The sequence below is a fragment of the Hypomesus nipponensis genome, chromosome 7, assembly GCF_054491055.1.
Source record: "Hypomesus nipponensis isolate SF chromosome 7, ASM5449105v1, whole genome shotgun sequence".
NCBI classification, from domain to species: Eukaryota; Metazoa; Chordata; class Actinopteri; order Osmeriformes; family Osmeridae; genus Hypomesus; species Hypomesus nipponensis.
Genome location: NC_140367.1, coordinates 3494266 through 3508824, shown reverse-complemented (window position 1 = coordinate 3508824; position 14559 = coordinate 3494266). Strand labels below are relative to the sequence as shown.

At 46.9% G+C, this 14559-nt stretch overlaps 1 protein-coding gene across 2 annotated transcripts; it reads right to left on the bottom strand.

Moving 5' to 3' along the window:
* Window positions 1-1305: 1305 nt before the first annotated feature.
* Window positions 1306-14035, bottom strand: tfec (transcription factor EC). Of its 2 annotated transcripts, XM_084701751.1 has the most exons (9): window positions 13999-14035; window positions 10392-10527; window positions 9421-9678; window positions 8706-8807; window positions 6222-6267; window positions 4977-5033; window positions 4779-4854; window positions 3680-3827; window positions 1306-2537 (listed from the first exon to the last, which is right to left on the bottom strand). In XM_084701751.1, the coding sequence occupies exons 2-9, from the start codon at window positions 10449-10451 to the stop codon at window positions 2112-2114; spliced, it is 1173 nt and encodes a 390-aa protein (XP_084557877.1). In that variant the 5' UTR covers window positions 10452-10527; window positions 13999-14035; the 3' UTR covers window positions 1306-2111. The 2 variants fall into 2 exon arrangements, with proteins under 2 accessions (XP_084557877.1, XP_084557876.1); XM_084701750.1 differs by lacking the exons at window positions 10392-10527; window positions 13999-14035 and adding an exon at window positions 13052-13174 and having other exon boundaries at window positions 6147-6267.
* Window positions 14036-14559: the final 524 nt, after the last annotated feature.

The following is a 14559-nucleotide window of genomic DNA, read 5'->3' as shown; positions in this document are numbered from 1 at the left end:
TATGGAAAGACATTGGACATTGTGGAAACACTCTCCTGTCTATCAAAGACAATATGAGTTTTAATTGTGTTATTAGTTTACCTCCAATAAATCCCTATTTATCATTGAGATAGTTTAACGTCTTCGCGTATTTGCGTTTTGTATTTTAGCAGCTCATGATGCTGAGGAGAAAATAGACATTAGAATGTAAAGAGAACCTTCTGGAAATTAATTTCAGTCACGCCAACTTTCTTCGCCCTATTTATACACCCTTCATGTTTCCCAGCTACATAATGAAAATCCATATTTACCTTCTGTAATTGCTTTGGCCAATTACCAGTCAACATCACTGAGCCCTTTGTAGTTGAAGTGTCTATATTTGATAATGATTGGGTGGTTCAATTTTATTTTGCAGCCATTCGAAGAGATGCAAGCGGAATCTTTCGATTTCATTACAGGAGAAACATACAAGCTAATAACAGTCTAAAACATTAATTTAGACCAGCTTTGATGAGAAACACAGCTCAGCCACTCAGAGGAGTGTTTTTAATTTTTTTCAAAGTTTAAAGTGCTTGTTGTATTATTAATGCATAAGACTTACAAAAATATCTGTTGATGAAATAATTCTTCAAAAGAATAATCCACGAAAAGCAACTACCAACCAAGTCCCAGTTCACAATACTCTCGCAAGCTGAGATAATTAGGTGTTCTATAAACAAACTCGGAGTTGTCCAAGTTGTAAAACTTTTAGTCGAATAGAGTTAGGGGGTAGTGGCAGAATGGATAACTTTCTTGGCCTTTGACACGAGGTAGTTACAGAGCTACCTCCTCTTCTCTTCTCCGTGAGCTCAATCCTTCCATCAGGTCTGTAAGAGCTCTTAACAGGCTTCATAATTATCATCGTTTCTTCTCTCACACTTACTCTGTCTCTCATCTGTGCCCCCGCCCCCCTGCCCCCTCTCACAGAGACCCCGGCCCCCTGTCTGGCCCCCTCTCTGACCCCCAGTCTAGTCCCAACACACTCTGGACCAAACTACGGAAGAGAAAAAGTTCAAGGATTCTTTAGATCAGTGTTCCTTAAGGAGTAGGCTCTAAAAACGTTTACAATAGAGCAGTTGTAAGGGTTGACCTAAGTAGAGACTTTGCAGAGCTTTTAGAGTGTAGAGGGCCCACGTTACAGTAAGAGAGAAGAGATACAGCTGTTGTATGGTAGTAGGCAAACTAAGGTACGGTAGTGGTATAAGGTTTCTAACGTAAGGCAGTGACGTAGATGCAGTGACGTAGATGCGGGGAGGTGGAGGCAAGGAGAAGAATCCAAAACTGATCTATCAAAACGAGGGCTTTATTATCCTCAACCCCAATAAGAATATAAAAAGATAACATGTTAGGTAATATACATTTGTTTAGGGATATATGGATTATTAAAACACATTGACATTTGTAAAAAATACTTTAAAGACAAACAAATGTGTTAGGCTTTCGGCTAATACTTATATTATCATTTCAGTTTTGTTTCTTAAGATAGTAGCCATCACAGGATCAGGCACGTAGCATAGCACAACCACAAACAAATATGCTGCCTCATTATCCTGTATAAAAACAATGGCACACATCAAAAACATAGAATATCTTCCTTTTCATTAACATTGTTTTATACAGTAATCCTGTTGAATGGATTTTTGGAAGATGGGTATTTCATATCTGACGTATTGCAATGGCACACGTCACAGTGTGCAGCTACCACAGTCTGAATCTGTTCTGCAAGTTCTTTCCTCGCGGAGCAAGCTTCTGGTTCATCGATCAATGGGTTGATTGATTGTTTATCTCCCTTTTTTATCACAAGTCTGGAAGGCAGGTTGCTCTCTGGACCAAAGTCCCAACATGGAGGTCCACAGCCTGGTGTGTTTGTCTGGTGCTGCCTGTTAGGGACGTCTGTGGTCTGGAGCTGGCTGTTTGTGAAGATTCACCCCCTCCAGCAGGCTGTGTGTGTGTGTGTGTGTGTGTGTGTGTGTGTGTGTGTGTGTGTGTTAGTGCTCGTCTGTAATGAAACATCACACCTCAACCCTCTCCGTCGGCTGTCCACCACTGTATGTCCTTTGACCTGGGGTCGGCCTGAGGTCACCTAGAGATCATCATAGGTCGTCGCAGTCGTCGGAGCTGAAGCTGCTCCTCTGGCTGCTGTCCTTGGACGCGGTGGGGGAGGCGGCCGAGAGGAGCGGGTCGGCGCCGAACGGCGAGAGGGGGTCGTCCATCAGGATCTCGTCCAATCGGTGCTCCTCCTTGAGCGTGGAGCTGAAGAAGTCCGTGAAGTGGGACAGCGGGTCGGAGAACGTGGTGGAGCCGTCCGCGCCCTGTTCCGCTCCCGCGCCAGCGCCCCCCGTGGCCAGAGGAGGCATTACCGCCGTGCGCTGGAGGTACTCTCCATTGATGTCCTCCTGGTAGAGGGGGGCCTGGGGGGGGTGGGGGTGTTGCTTGACGAGGTGGGAGGAAACCTCGGCGCCCCCCAGAGCGGTGGCCATGTTGGGGAGACCGTGGGCCCGGGCTTGGATCTCCAACTCCTGGAGAACACAGAGACACAGCCGGTTAGGAGGCTGTCAGAGACCACAAAACACACACGCACACATATGTGTGTATATAAACATCCTAAAATATATATATTTGTGAGGCTGTTTTGCCGCTGTTTGTCCTCTGTGGAGTTGGAGTTGAGGGAGTGCGAGTTGAAACGCGTCACAAACACAAACACAGACACACGCTCACACACATTTGCGCACACACAAACACAACACCCAGTCTCTAGGTGGATCATGATGGATTGTGTTTAAATTGCACCACCATCATGTAGAACAGGGTAACCCATTTCATCAGCGACTCTCCCCTCCCCCCCTCCTCCTGTGTTAACTCCAGAACGCCCCCACCCCTCCCCACGCCCCCCTGCACCAGAACAAGCACACCCTCAGGGGTTTGTGCTATCAACATGACAGTGCGTGGGGCTCATCCATCAGTGTGTGGCAGGTCAGTGGTGTGGTTAACACAGAGGAGGAGGCTGGATCCACATGCTGCTGGGGAGGAGAGGACCACGCTGGCACATGCATCTCTTCCTCCTCTCCCTCCTCCTCCCCCTCCTCTCCCTCCTCCCCCTCCTCCTCCTCCCCCTCCTCCCCCTCCTCCTCCTCCTCCCCCTCCTTTCCCTCCTCCTCCTCCCCCTCCTCTCCCTCCTCCTCCTCCCCCTCCTCCCCCTCCTCCCCCTCCTCCCCCTCCTCCTCCTCCCCCTCCTCCTCCTCCCCCTCCTTTCCCTCCTCCTCCTCCCCCTCCTCCCCCTCCTCCCCCTCCTCCCCCTCCTCCCCCTCCTCCCCCTCCTTCCCTTCTGACAGTGATGGAGCTCTCACAGTCACACAGCTTAAACAAATTGCAGCATTGCTTAACAGAGCAGTGCTGTTGGCATGGGGTGTGCTTGCGGGATGGGGGGGGGAGGGGGGGGGGTTTGTAGATGTGTATGAACATGGGGTGGGGGGTTGTAAAGTTAAGCATTCCTCTCCCTTATAGACTGGCACAGTGGGAGCTGATCTAAGTTTAGCTGCTGTTTCTACGAGAAAAGGTTGCCCCAGTCTGGTGGGTCAACACTCACTGGGGGTTCAAGGGTGTCTGTGTGTGTGTGTGTGTGTGTGTGTGTACTGTAGGTGTGTAACAGGAAGGCGTGTACCTGGATCCTGAGCAGTAGTCTCCGGTTGGCCTGCTCTAGTTTCTTCTGCCTGGTGTCCAGCTCCCTAGCGTGCAGCTGCTCCTTCTGCAACCATTTAATGTACTCCACCGAGGCCTTCAGGATGGTGCCCTTGTTCCAGCGCATGTCACTGCAGGACCACACAGAAGAAGATAACCTTCATATCCCACAGACCCCAACCACAGTAGAACAGGATCAGTAAAACGGCTCAGGCCCAGCCTTTTTTATTTGACACTGCGGAGAGGTAAGGAACAGTGATTTACACGGGCAATTATTCACCTTCGGACATGACATCACCTCTGAATGGGTTTTTTAAATAGAATAGTTAAGCATGCGTGTGGGAAGTCCATTCCGGAAGCCCCGTTGTGTGGTTAAAATTAATCCCTGAATAAAAATAGGTGTGGAGGAAATGAGAGAAGAAAAAAAGGAAGAGAATTGGACTTGAGGTGTCTGACTGCAGGCCTCATCTGATCACCTCCCTGTCCCTAAGAGGAGGAAGCTGTGGTGAAAAGGATGGCTCCATCGCTGCTAATAATCTCTTTTATCTCCCTCTAATGGCATGGAGACAGACAGCGACTTCCATTTACATTCTACCCAGAGTTCAATTGCGTTGCGGATTGGAGCTCTAAACCTCCCCATACTCCAGCTCCGAGCGCCAATAGAGCCTCCAAACTTAGTTTCAAACTGTCCTCTTTCCATTTGACCGCCCCCGCCCCCTCCCCTTCTCTCCACATTGTTGAGTTCAGGGGCTGAGGAGACCAGGAGGACAAGTGTGTCTCGCTGACTGGAGAGTACAATAGCACTGCGAGTACATCCTTGTGACAGAAGAGGGAGAAGTGTTCAAGTGTCTCGTTAGGAATGCGCTGAGCTACGTTTAGAGTGTGCTCGGAATGCTATGGGCTCCGTGCGCTGTCCGAGAGACCAGACGGGCTGATTGGTGAAGACGTTTTGGAATGGAGGGGGAAGAGCATGCTGTTGTTTTAATGACGATAAACACTGAGAGGGGGAGGGAGGGAGAGAGAGGAATGGAGAAAGAGTGAGAGAGAGATAGGAGAGAGAACATGTCTGTAAGGCCTCTTACGGGTCATTGGACTTTGGTATTAGTGTTCCCAATTCCTTGATTCTGTAGTTGATGTTGTATCTTCGTCTTCTTTCAACTGTAGGAGAGAGAGAGAGACAGAGAGAGACAGAAAGGGAAAGGAAATGATGGTTAGTTTCGGTCACATGTCTGTCTGATAAACAGACAGATGGATGGAGAAGGGGGAGGACAGAAACTCACTCAAGTTATGGTTGTCTTTCTTCTGCCTCTCTTTAGCCATCACCCTGGTGTCGTGTTCTGCCACGCAAACACAGAAACACAGCCATAAGAGACCCACACCATCAACTTGAAACACACACACACACACACACACACACACACACTGAATGGGTGGTTCTCTCTAAGGGGTCAGTCAGAGTGTGCCTCTGTTCTCGACCTAGCAGACCCTGCCAGGGCCCAGCCCCTCTGCGCTTCGTTGTGAAAAGCCATGTGTCGTCTGAAGCCAGTCAGCACGCAATTAAGTCAGATTAACAAATTTGCTGATGCTCCCAAAGGGTTCCGAACGCCTGGGCTTCCATATTCACGTTCACATTCTTCCAAATTACATAATTGGGACCAGAGATTGGATTTCTCAATTTGTCTCTGTTGATTTAATAATGTCGGTTTAACTCTGTGTAACTGCCCTATTGTCCCACTGCACATTCATATGAAAAAGATGGTTCATTTTCGTATTTTATCGTTGGAGTGAAGATTTCTTGAGGCATTTTTTCTATTTCCTAAAGTAGTTAGCTTTACTTGATGCGTGACATTCATAAGAAATGTCTCACAGAGGCTTTTGTGTTTGTTCTGCCCCCCAAAAAAACACAGACTGGAGAGAGTAAGGAACAGAGACATTAACAGTCGGCCACACGAGTGATACAATCCTCACAAAGCATTTCTAAGCGAGAAAATCGACTTACAACTTAAGTAAAGTAAATATTTGTCGGCTTTTCCTATAGCATTGCTCTTAATTCAATTTGAAATGCTAGACTGGGAAACTGACACGCACTTCCAGTCCATGTGAGCTGGCCTTGACTAATCAATAGACAGTGCATGAACTATGTATACCAACAGGGCTAAAGATGACATCTTCACACCTGAGCGGCCAATGAAAGCGTTACTGACAAGTATGACTGAGACGCATGAATCAGGAATTCTCTGGAAAGAAGAATCAAATCAGGACCAGCATCCCAGTCAGTTGTAAAATATGTACTGTGTCCCATGAGACATACTATCATGGGAGGGTTGCAGTAAATGTAGATTATGTGACTGGTTTTCTATGACCTACTACAGTATTCAAGCTATAAATTGGTAATGTGATCATGTTTTTATTTGTTTTGAAGTCATCAGCGCTATGCTGTGTGGTCATACCTGTGACCTCCTGTTTAACTGTGAGCTTTGTGGAGCATGAGGTGGGTGTCATTCCACCATATGGGGCTTTCATACCTGGTTCACCCCCATAGAGATCCAGCATGCTGCCACTGAGAGATACCTGAGAGGAGGGGACAGGAGAGGAGGGGAGGAGAGGAGAGGAGAGGAGAGGAGAGGGGAGGGGAGGGGAGGGGAGGGGAGGGGAGGGGAGGGGAGGGGAGGGGAGGGGAGAGGAGAGGAGAGGAGAGGAGAGGAGAGGAGAGGAGAGGAGAGGAGAGGAGAGGAGAGGAGAGGAGAGGAGAGGAGAGGAGAGGAGAGGAGCTAAATGTTAAACACAACCACAGTACAGCTTGCTCACACTCAAACCAGGGTCTCACATTGTTCAAACTCCTGTGAGAGGGCATCCCTGGTGTGTGCTACCATGCCATAAAGCTTTGTCAAAAACAGTCTTCACTAATCCATTAGGGGGAAATGGGTAATTGTCATTATGTAAAGGAGCCCTGATTGTCCAGGTGATGTGAAACATCAGGAGGTGCTATTGGAAGCTCCTGGGGAATAGAGGAAGTAAGGGGGGGGGGGGGGGTGGCACAGGCAACCAATCCGGCCCCAGGGCATGGTTTTGTCAGATTTAACAGGACACTCCTTTTGGAATCCACGAAACATAAATTTGAATTGACATTTTACTGGCGCTCCAGGGCTACGGCCTGACCCTGAGCCCCTCTGCACCACCATCATCATTATCGGGACCTTTGCATACGAAAGACCGTCAAACACAGGGACCATCTGTGTTCAAAATAGCACCCCTGCAGCCTCAGAGCTGACCCCCTCCAGAAAAACAGACACAAACTGTTTTCCTGCCCAGCTTGTCATTTGTGGGAAAACATGCATACATCCAGAGATAACTGTCCTTTCTGTGACTGTGGAGGAATGTGGAGATATGGCTGAATGACACATACAGACCAGATTGGACACACGGACGGTTCTGGGAAAGCACTACAAAAACACCTTGCCGTTTTGGAGCGGGGCGAAGCCGATCTTAACTAGTGTGTCTGTGTGAAATTCTGCTCCTAGAGTGTAAAAATGGATACGAAAAAAAGTGTGTGTGTGTGTGTGTGTGTGCCACAGGCATAAATCCAAACTGCATCTATTACAATATTTGCAGATGCTCTTCGTGTGCTCAGTGTGCAGCTTTCTCTCATTATCTCAACGAGGAGGGACTGGAAGGAAAAAAATTAAAATGTGCTTATCAAAATGAAAGATTGCAACAGTCCCCTGACTGCTATGGCGCTCCTAATCACTCCGATCTGTTCCCATCTGTGTTCTGGGATATGTTGACACGGCGAAACGACAGCGTGCATCCTACTGTATGACTAATTAGAATGAATTGATCCATTTAAGCATGGTATCATCTCTGAACAAGCCCGCAGGGACGTGGATATTAGCCCAATCCAATGCCTCACTGACTCCTCTCTAAATCTCTCTCTCTAAATTTCTCTCTCCCCCTCTCTCCTGTCGTTCTCTCATCTTCACTGTCGATCACCCCATCTCTCCCCTCCCCTCCACAACTGTATTTCTCTCTCTTCCGACTCCCTCCTGTCTCCCTCCCTCTGCCTGTCTTTCTGTCTCTCCTGACACTCTCCTGTCTCCCCCCCTCTGCCTGTCTTTCTCTCTCACACTTCACAATGCTGCTGTTTGACCACACTCTCTTAGTTTCATGCATGCCTCTGTGGCTAGCTCAGGTGTGGTAATAAGCTTGTCACAATCGATTCGCTATGTGAAGTGTCTGGCTCACAGTTACAGAATTCCAACCAGGCCGTAAATCACACAGGAGGTATTTGTTTCCAGTTGCCTTCTTTACGTCCTTGTGTTCGGAAATCGCGACTGAATTAATACGTTGTTTTCTTGCATAGTGGATAGACTATCTATTTTGGCCTCAGCCACATTTTAAATTGTATTCATTCTCTCCCTCTGTCTCTTTCACTCCCTCCCTCTGTCTCTCTCTCTCTCTGTCTTTCCCCCTCTCTCTGGCTTTCAGCAGTAAGCAGAGGAAAACAGAGGATTAGTGTAAACACTAATTAGCACTCTATTCTCACACTGTCGTCGATAGTTGGCCAGCCACAATGTTTAATGACATCACTGGACAGCCTAATCTGTATTGTTAGAAAGGTTGAGAAATGTAAGAAATGTGGATAAGCCCCAACCCTGGAGAAATGAACTCTGACTCATCTCTGGACTTAATCTGACCCCCAGACAAAGACTCTGATTTATTTCCCAAGCAAGTCAAGTCTGAACCTCAGAAGTTCTTCTGGGGAAGTTCCTTCTAAGTTTCCTTTTTTTCTTCTTTGAGAGAAAAAAAAAAGTGTAAGTAATCAAGCAACTTCAAAGACTTCAAATCTTCTCTTCACCTGTCACTTCCCTAGGAGTCAACAAGATGACAGACTAGACTCTCATTTCAGCCAATATCAGGAGATCACACACTCATCACGGTACGGTAAACTTTCTAGACGCTTTCATTGACTACTTCTGTCAGTTGGAAGTGTATTAGGGGGACATACTTACATTGTTTTGCATCATGATGTTAGGTTCCATACAATCCAAGCCCCCATCATTGAACCCGGACTCAAGACTTATAAGGTCATCAATAACTTCATCCATTGGAAACTAAGGAGAAAACATTATCAAAGTTTGCCCTCTGAGTAATTTTGAAACATCTCTAGATGTTTTATTACATGCCAATAGAGGGAGGGAGGGAGGGAGGGAGGGAGGGAGGGAGGGAGGGAGGGAGGGAGGGAGGGAGGGAGGGAGGGAGGGAGGGAGGGAGGGAGGGAGGGAGGGAGGGAGGGAGGGAGGGAGGGAGGGAGGGAGGGCTGAGATAGGATGCTGATTGGATGACAGACGGTGTCCACACAACCGCTGCGATGGAGGTGAGGAGAACGTCTGCTATCACAGCAGCACCAAGCCTCAGAAGAAGGCTTCACATCAGGGTCATCAGGAATGTCTGAAGTTATTGATGAGTAGATCAGAGAAGAGAGAAAAGTGTGGGGGGTGGGAAGGGTGTCGATGCTAACAGTTGGGGTACAGATTCATACAGATCCAAATGACCCGCTTACATAACATCATAACATCAACATCATCATACATTTGGACTCGTTCGTATGTCTTGACTCGTTCGTAGACTACCACATGAGAATCTCCTCGCTTTTGGACTACACAAAACAGTAAAATTGCTCGGATCCCCCTGCAGGGAACACGGATAACAGATAGCTGCACCCACCTCGCTGTCGTGGCTGGCTGCCAGGGTGAGGAGGGTGACCGGGCTGTTGGGGCTCCCGTCGCTGACGGAGGGCATGTGTCCGTTCCTCATGACGGGCAGGGCGCCCAGGGGCTGCCCCGGGGCGTGGGGGTGTCCTGGGGCGGTGTGGCCCTGGCTTTGGCCCCCAGCCAGCTTGGAACCCAACGTCAGGTACTGCTTGACCTGCTGGCTCTGGCTCTGGTGCAAGTGGAACTTGGAGTTCTCCAGGTGAGTCTGGACCTGTTCCACACAGAGCCAGGGGTAAGTTAGGCAGTCGAGAGGATTCAGAACATAGACCCAGGTGCAGTCGGGCCGGAGATCTGGGTTTCAGTCGCGCTTGATCTCAGGTGAGTCAATCAATCAGTCCAAACTAAGCAACTCATGGGAGTGAAACTTGTTGAGTTCCAAATCGCCATCACAATGCAGTCACACAAAGCAAAAATACACGACAAAGGTAATAGGACTTCTCTGAAAGGGGTTTTAAAGCTTGATAAATGCTGATCCATGATCAAACAGTGGAGGAGTTCACAACAGTTTTGAAGTCTTGTAATGCTGAGCACAGCTTACTGAGTAAGTGCAGACGGAAAAGCAATGATTGTGAATGTTATCTTTTGGTGGTTGTTATCTTATCTGGTTATTCTCAGCAGCAGAATGAATCCTCTGCTGATACAAATCATTGATTAGGTATGTCAAGTTCCACTCACACGTGTGATAAAACCAACTGCTGAACATGTCTGACAGTTGGAGACCTAGTCGGCATGTCCCAATAGGGTTTCCTGTTTCTCAACCGCACACATCTCCCACTAACCAAGCGACAGAAACACACATCAACAAAAAACACTGCGACAATTCATCCTCAGTGTGGAATACGTTTTCCACAAGGTGAAAAAAGAAAAGAAAAGTGTAACAAAGACCGTAGAGAAATTTGAGTTTAAAGAAAAGAAAGTCCTTACGTTGGAAACTCTGGCTGTATCCCGCATGGTGTAGTAGCTGCAGTCATTTAGATGTGGCATTCTCAGAGAGAGTCGACCTATGACCGGGTTGGGTTGGGTGCTGGATCTGGTTGTGGTGTTGATGCAGCAAACCGACCTTAAATAGTAAGGATCCCAAGTAGTGATGTGTATCCTGGTGATGTGGTGTGCTCAGTGTGTCTTCCCCTAACCCTCCCAGCACAGTCTTTATATACGCTGGTCCTAGACAAGCTCATCTGGCCCAGCGGAAGGCAAGCCTTTTATGTTACGTAGCGTGGTAATCACTTCAAACAGTGACCCATCAAATCACCCCAGGTCCTATCACAACAGGACAGCAGTTTTGCCCCCATATCCCTAATTCATTGGGACCCACCCCCGCCCCTGTCTTTTAACGGCCAATCGGGTTCCTCTTCTCTTCTGGAGTTCTACAACAACAGCCTCTTGTTCACCAAAGGCTTCTTTTTTACATCCCGTCGGCCATTTTTTACCAGACGCCTGTTCTCATTCATTGACTATAATAGTCAATTACCAAACAATTCACTTGAGCTATTCTGGGATGGCGTTTGGAGTTAAATATAAAGGCTTCAGCTAAATTTGGAAGGGAACCTACTGACAAATAATGTTAACTGCGATTGCACGGGTCACAAAGACACTCCTTGTATACTTTGGTCAATGAGTTTATGATGAATTTACAACTATTTTGGGGGGCTATTGTTATATATGTATATATATATATATATATATGTATATATATATATATATATATATATATATATATATATATATATATATATATATATATATATATATATACATATATATATATATTCCCAGTTTACTGCTCTTTGTGATTTCTATTTCAGCAATCTAATTGCGGTGACACAATATAAAATACATTAATGTCAACAACATATCATTTATCATAGTTTCACATGAACCATCCAACATTGCTGAACCATGTCTCATTCTAATGAATGGCCTTGCCTGATCAATAAGATGAGGAGGCTTCCAGGATTGGCCTCTTGACCACTGGAGTAATTCCTGTTATCAGGCTCTCGTGTGCTTAAAAGACCTTCAGGCTGATCTTTAAAACCTCTCCTATTCACCTTGTTAAAAAATCTTCCATCATTCATCTTTAATAACTCACGGAAACACAAATGAGAAGTCTACATTAGCACAGAAAACACGTTAACAAGTGTGGAATAAGGTTCCTAAGAGCCAGGAGCATCAGAACCGCATTTGTCCCTAGACACTGTTTCTGTTACGTAAGATTTCTCCACAAAACGTCCACAATGCTGGACCTGTCATGCGGACAGACAGACATCTCAGGACCACTCAGGGCCAAATAACACATCTGTTACTTCATCAACATTTTTTCCACTGGGGACGATTGGAATGCCGGGATACCACACTACGAGCTGTTGTGCAACATACTGAACATTGTCCTGGTTTTACTTTCTCTCACTCGGTACTGTAAACGCCGGAGACGCGCCGCTAAACGAGTTAGAGGAGCTAATGTGGTTACCAAGAGTAATGGTGCTTTAGTCAGTCAGGCATACTTGACAATGAAAGCTTGTGTGTATGCCTGTCTGTGTGTGTACGTGTGTGCGCGTGTCTGTGTTTAAGTGTGTGTGTGTGTGTCTGTGTTTACGTGTGTGTCTGTATATGTGTGTGTGTGTGTGTGTGTGTGTGTGTGTGTGTGTGTGTGTGTGTGTGTGTGTGTGTGTGTGTGTGTGTGAAAGAAAGAGAGAGCGAAACACACAGAAGTTCACGAACAATGGCGAGCGAAGAAAGATGATCTTTATCGTCGACATCTAAACTCTGGTGTTGTACAGCAAATATCTATGACAAGCCAAAGGTCAAAGGCCCCTGGTGTTTTTAGCCTGCTGTTCAGATAGAGTCAAAAGGCCTCTCACATAGAGATATACACAGTATTATATTACAATCTCTTTTGCAAATACAGTGATCTGCTTGTATTGCTTTTCCATGTTCGAAAATATTCCCATCAAGCAGTTGAATTCAAGCTGAATGTGCTTGAGTGTGTTAAGCTGATCCTGCCATAGGCGCAAATCCAGTACTGAGATGAATGTACAGATCTCCTCTATGCCAGTGATTGAATCAGAACATCAATTTGTTGTGTAGTTTGTTTTGCTAATCCCCATCTCTGCGTGGAGGGAAGCTGGCAGATTTGATCCCTATTAGTGAAGCAGCTGTGCTTTCTCTAACTTCGTTTAGCCCCTTTGAGGGACTGAACCGTGGAATGTCCTACAGATGCAGACACACACACATACACACATTCTCATGTACATACACTGATGTACAAACACACACCCATCAAGCAACAAGCCAATAAGATCTCTGGAGTCTCCTGGACGTTGTATTTTTACAGCATCATACTTTGTGACAGGGGCCGTACACAATATGTATCATGGTGATTAGGAAGCTTCTTATCTCGTTAAACCTGACATGAAGACAAAAAAATGTACGAGAAGATTCCAGAATCTAATGATGTTGCTCTGCATGGCAACCCCCTCAAAAACATGTTACTGTTTTCTTACCGTTGAGTTTAGGGGTCAACCATCAACGGCTATGGATATTAGGATTTGAAGTTCAAAAACATATAAATCAAAGAAGATATTCACCAAAAGCATTCCTTGTTGATTTCCTAAATTGAAGAGGAGGTCTTACAGAGTTTGGCCCCGGTGGAACTCAGTTACCTCTGTAGATGTTCTCTGAAGTCAGAAAACCTTCTCTCAAGTCACAGAGAACCCATTCAGCGTGAGAGGAGAGAGGAGAGGAGAGGAGAGAAGAGGAAAGCAGAGAGGAGGAGTCCATCTCAGGTGGCTGGCTTTCACAGGCTCAGCTGTTCCTGTAACTAGTTTCACTCTTGCCCAAGTTCTCCTTTCACTTCAGAAAAAAATCACAGTTATGAAACATCGGGTTTAGAACCCCTCCAAAATTGCCTTCGTCAATTCCGGACAAACCCTGATTATTTTCACTTCTGCGCAGGTTGGTAGTCAGGGTTGTTGTCATTAAGAAACCACCTCGCTGAGATGGGGGAGATTGTTGCAGCAAAAAAAGAAAGTTGAAACTTTCTCAGGCCTGAGATGGGCTGATAGTTACTGAGATTTGCTGAGGCAGCTAAGCGGTGAATGAGTGTAGCCACGGGCTCTAGATAGAGGGGCTGAGGGATGAGATGTGTCAATGATAACTGGGATTCACAAAATCTTCATTCCATCGTTGGGGCAGGATGCCCTACTTTAACATGCCTGTTGTAAAGCAGAACACGGCATGCACGGCACACACACGCACACACACACGCGCGCACACACACGCGCACACACACACGCGCACACACACACACGTAAAAGTACTAGCACATGTTGGCCCTGGCGTCCAACAACAAACTCATGCTCTATTAACAACTTCTAGTTGAATTCTAGTTACTCTTGAACTGCACAAAACCTCCTCAATCTGTTCCCTTACCCTCCCTTTCACACTTTTTGTCTCCCTATCTCCATTTCTCTCTCCCTCCCTCCATTTCCCCTTCACCCATATCCAGCCCTCATCAGAGCAGCAGCAGACCTACCGGTAGGATCTGGATCTCTGTGAGCTGCAACTGGACCACTTTGACCACACAGCACCGAGTCATGGCTCCGCCACAGACGCTCCCCACACAAGCCCGGCACAAGCGAGGAATGAAGCAGGTTTTTCCAGAGACAGGCAGGAGGAGAGAGGCGAGCGGAGGACAGGAAAGGACAGGAAAGGAGAGAGAGAGAGAGAGAGAGGTGTTGCACAGCCAAGCACTTCCCTGGCTTTGGTGTAGGCTCAGTTGGTGGAGGAAGACATGACACATCAGCTTTTCTGGAGCTAGGCCGTTTCCTTTAAGTGTGTGATGTGTGTGTGTTGTGTGTTGTGTATGTGTGTGTGTGTGTGTTTGTCAGAGGAAGGCCTGACAGTGGCAGAAACACAGATGGCAGGGGGGGTGAGTTAGGGGGTGAGTTTGGGGGCAGTTGTGTGTTCCTGTCTTCACGGCTTGCCACACTTTCCTGCTTGCTCTCCCGCTCAGCACATTCCCCCAGGTTATCTCAATGACACTCACTTCCACTGCAAAGACTTTCCTGCACACACACGCACACACACGTACACA

Excerpts from the sequence above, each read along its gene's own strand:
- tfec (XM_084701750.1), bottom strand. Across the intron at positions 8,808-9,420 it reads CAGCCAGCCACGACAGCGAG|TTTCCAATGGATGAAGTTAT; the intron begins GTGGGTGCAGCT and ends TTTTCTCCTTAG. Across the intron at positions 4,855-4,976 it reads GAAAGACAACCATAACTTGA|TTGAAAGAAGACGAAGATAC; the intron begins GTGAGTTTCTGT and ends TCTCTCCTACAG.